We start from the raw sequence: 3779 nt of genomic DNA, 5'->3' as shown, positions 1-3779 counted from the left end.
CTCTGTATCGCCATTATCGCAGAACTCGTAGTCAAACTATGTGCAAGTTCAATATGAATCGCTCGTGTGGTCAGGCAGATAAACAAAACTCCCCAACGTTTTTCTCTTCGCCGACCGATTTTTACAAACATAGGCCCGAAGTAATCAATACCGCAGTGACTAAATGGTCTTTGTCCGACGGCTAAACGTGCTTCCGGTAAATTCCCCATTAACGGATTCTGAGGTTTTCCTCTGCGTAATCTACAAATTAAACATTTATGGATAATTGAACGTAACGCACTTCGCAAGCCAATGATGAAATATTTTTGTTGTAATTCATTTAAAACCGCGTTGCTACTTGCATGATAGAACTTACGATGATATTCTTGGATGAGCATTTTAGTAGCGAAATGTTTACTATCCAATACAATGGGATTGTTATTAAATTTTAACCCTGGTGCAAAATCTACTCGACCTTTTGCCCGCAGTACTCCGTTTTCATCTAAATATGGCCTCAGTCCTATTATCTTGCTTCCTTTCGGAATTTCTTTCCTGTTTTTTAACGTTTTAATTTCATTTTCAAAACAATCTCGTTGTATAATTTTATACCAATAATTTTCGCATATATCAACTTTAGTTTTCCGTGGTTTTTCTTTTTTTGCGAATACTTTCCATTTATATACTGCCATTCTCGTACGAACTTCTTCAGTGCGACTTGCATATTTTAGTAAACCGCGCCAACCACATAAACGCATGGCTAATGGAATCTGAGAAACTTGAGACGCGATCGTAAAAACATTAGCTTTCCGTGTTTCTAAGCAATCGATTCGAGTTTTCTCTTCCTCGCTTAAAAACCTATCTTTTGGCCATTCAGATGGAGGCAAACTTAAAAATTTTGGGCCTCTAAACCATCGCGAATTTTCACGTGTTGCGTCATTTGAAAAACGAGTTGCATCGTCAGCTGCATTTTCCGCTGTAGGAACCCAAAACCATTCAGAGCTTTTCGTGAGCTCGCTTATTTCTCCTAGACGATTCGCTACGTAAATTTGACGCTTACGCGGCTCTGATTTGATCCATTGAATTACGGTACTCGAATCCGACCAAAAAAATCGCTTTGATATTTTTATTTCAACTTCATTTTGTATAAATTTTGCTAACCGCGCTCCGACTAAGGCAGCCTGTAATTCTATTCGTGGAATTGTCATCGGTTTTAAAGGCGCGACTTTACTTTTCGCCATCACCAAAGAAACACTGATATGCCCGCTTTCATACTCGTAACGTAGATAAGCTACAGCCGCATACGCTGTCGTACTCGCGTCGCAGAACACGTGTAGTTGTATGTTGCTTTCTCGCGGGTGACTCATGTAACAACGTGGTATGTGACACTCTTTCAGTAGGCTAATCTCCGAAATCCACTCTTTCCAAGCGGCGTATTCCTCATCGCGTAATTTATCATCCCAACTGATTCCACTTCTCCAAATTGATTGCATTATTAACTTCGATTTTAATGTAAAGGGTGCGACAAGTCCGAGTGGATCGAAAACCGACATCATAACCCTTAAGAATTCACGCTTTGTCGGCCGTTTTTCGCCATTCAAAATATTTTGCGGAATTTTTGAGAAAGTGACATTGAACTTTAATTTATCTTTAACCGTATCCCAATACAAACCCAACACGCGTTCTCCCCCTCGATCGAATAATCGCATTTCTTTTTCGTTTGATTGTTGTTTTTTGAAAACGACATCTTCGAGTATTCGCGGCTTATTCGAAACCCAACCATGCATCTCAAAATTAGCCTCCAAATTTATTTTTATCACATCGTGAATCAATTTTTTCGAATCACTTTCTGTTCTTCTGCTACATAAATAATCATCCATGTAACTATTTCTTACAATGCTGATTGAAGCATCTGAATTAGTAATCGCATATCGTTCAGCGTTTTTCTTTTGTACATAAAGCGCACTGCATGGAGAGGATTTCGCACCAAAAATTAAACTAGTCATTTCATAAACATCCGGCTCTTTATCGCGATCTTTTCCTCGCCATAAAAATCTTTGAGCCCCTTGATCTTCTTTTTTCACTTTTATTCGCAAGTACATATCTTTCGTATCAGCGCCAAAACCGACTTCGAATTGTCTAAACCGTAAAAGCACGCCCACTAAATTTTGCAATAAATCTGGTCCCGATTCAAGTAAATCATTGAAACTGACACCGTTTGTCTTAGCCGCAGCATCAAACACAAATCTTATTTTATTTGGTTTATTTATATTATATACACCAAAATGTGGCAAGTACCAAATTTTTGGTCTGGGAGCGTCTCTTTTAACTTTAACAGCATAACCCATGTCAATAAAGCGTTGTACTTCTTTATAATACAATTCGGCATAAATGGGATCGCGATCTATTCTAACTTCAATTAACGATAATCTCTTCTTTGCAGTGGTGTAACTTTCAAAGTTTAAATTGTAATTTTCTTTCCATAGCAGACCGGTTTCCCAGTAGTTTCCCATGAATTTAGTAGTTTCGCTCAGAGTTATCAATGCGTGATCGTATTCGTTTTTACTTTTAATATTTAAATTCACGCCAATATTATCTAAATCGAAATAATATTTTAATAATTCGTCTAATCGCGTTTCTTCCTCCCACGATTCGTCGCCGCGGAGTCTGGCTACGCCGTTTTCTCCCGGTATATCTTTTACACTCAACACCGCTTGCTTTATTTTTGTCGGGTAATACATACGGCCGTGCACTGTGTAACCTAACAACGAGCGCGAGACCGCCACGTCACTGTTTTTGATTTCTCTCAACTCACGCGTGGCTATTAGTTGCCAGTTATCTTGCCCTATCAAAACTTTTATTTCTGGATTTTTGTATGGCTCGATTTCTCAATCTTTTTCAACTTTTTGCAAATTATAAATAAAGTTTTTGCTAATAGATTGAGTAGGAAGTTTTAGATTTTTTACGGTCATTGCACAGTTTACTTTAAATTCACCGAAAGAACCTATGACTTTGAAATCTACTTTTTCAGAATTATTCATTATAATATTTTCATTATTAATTCCCTGCAAAGATAAATTTACTTTTTCTCCGCGAAGTCCCATATCTCTTGTTAATTTTTCGTCGATCAAAGTGATGGTTGAGCCCTCATCTAATAACGCAAATGTTTTTATAGATCTTTTTGAGCCCTGTACATGTATTGGTAGAATCTTTAACAAAACACTCGCCTCATGTAGTCAAGCTTTTGATTCATTATTACCGAACACGGTATTCACGTTACCCGATACATTTTTATTTACAGGCCCAGACTGACCAGTTTGTTCTTTGCGCGAATTTTCGTTTGTATTTTTTGAAGAATGCAAAAATGTGTGGTGACGCCTTTTGCAATGTGCGCATCCATTTGTCTCTTTACAATTTTCTCTGATGTGCCGTTTTCTCAAACAGTTAAAGCACAAACCATTATTTCTAGCTACCGCGAAACGTGTTTGTAAAGATTCTTTGCCAAATACTTTACACTCCCACAGGTGATGATTATTTAGCTTACAAAATACGCAAGGTTTATTTATATCTAAATTAGTCTCCGCAGGCTCAGTATTTCTAGGGTTGTTTACCTCATGCGCCGCTGCACACACTTTTCCGGTTTTCGCGTTGCGCGCTGATGACGTATTTGAAAATGATTTTTGCGACTCTGGCGTTTCAGTGGCTTCGACATCAAATATACCTCCTGAAACAGCCAGTTTTGCTTCGTCATATAAAAATTCCGCTAGTTTTTCTAACTCGGATTTTTCGATACTTGCATTCGC

The 3779-nt window shown here is 38.0% G+C and overlaps 1 protein-coding gene across 1 annotated transcript in view; it reads right to left on the bottom strand.

Moving 5' to 3' along the window:
* The window catches only part of LOC117177938, a 28544-nt gene extending 25827 nt beyond the window's left edge, over window positions 1–2717 (bottom strand). The window contains exons 1-3 of the mRNA XM_033369066.1: window positions 1645–2717; window positions 589–1449; window positions 152–531 (exon numbers count right to left, since the gene is read on the bottom strand). Of these exons, the coding sequence (XP_033224957.1) occupies window positions 152–531; window positions 589–1449; window positions 1645–2717 (2314 nt within the window). The remainder of the gene's footprint in view (window positions 1–151; window positions 532–588; window positions 1450–1644) is intronic.
* Window positions 2718–3779: the final 1062 nt, after the last annotated feature.

The sequence above is a fragment of the Belonocnema kinseyi genome, chromosome 1 (assembly GCF_010883055.1).
Source record: "Belonocnema kinseyi isolate 2016_QV_RU_SX_M_011 chromosome 1, B_treatae_v1, whole genome shotgun sequence".
NCBI lineage: Eukaryota > Metazoa > Arthropoda > Insecta > Hymenoptera > Cynipidae > Belonocnema > Belonocnema kinseyi.
The sequence above is the reverse complement of the archived record's forward strand: the minus strand, read 5'-3'. Positions and strand labels throughout refer to the sequence as shown.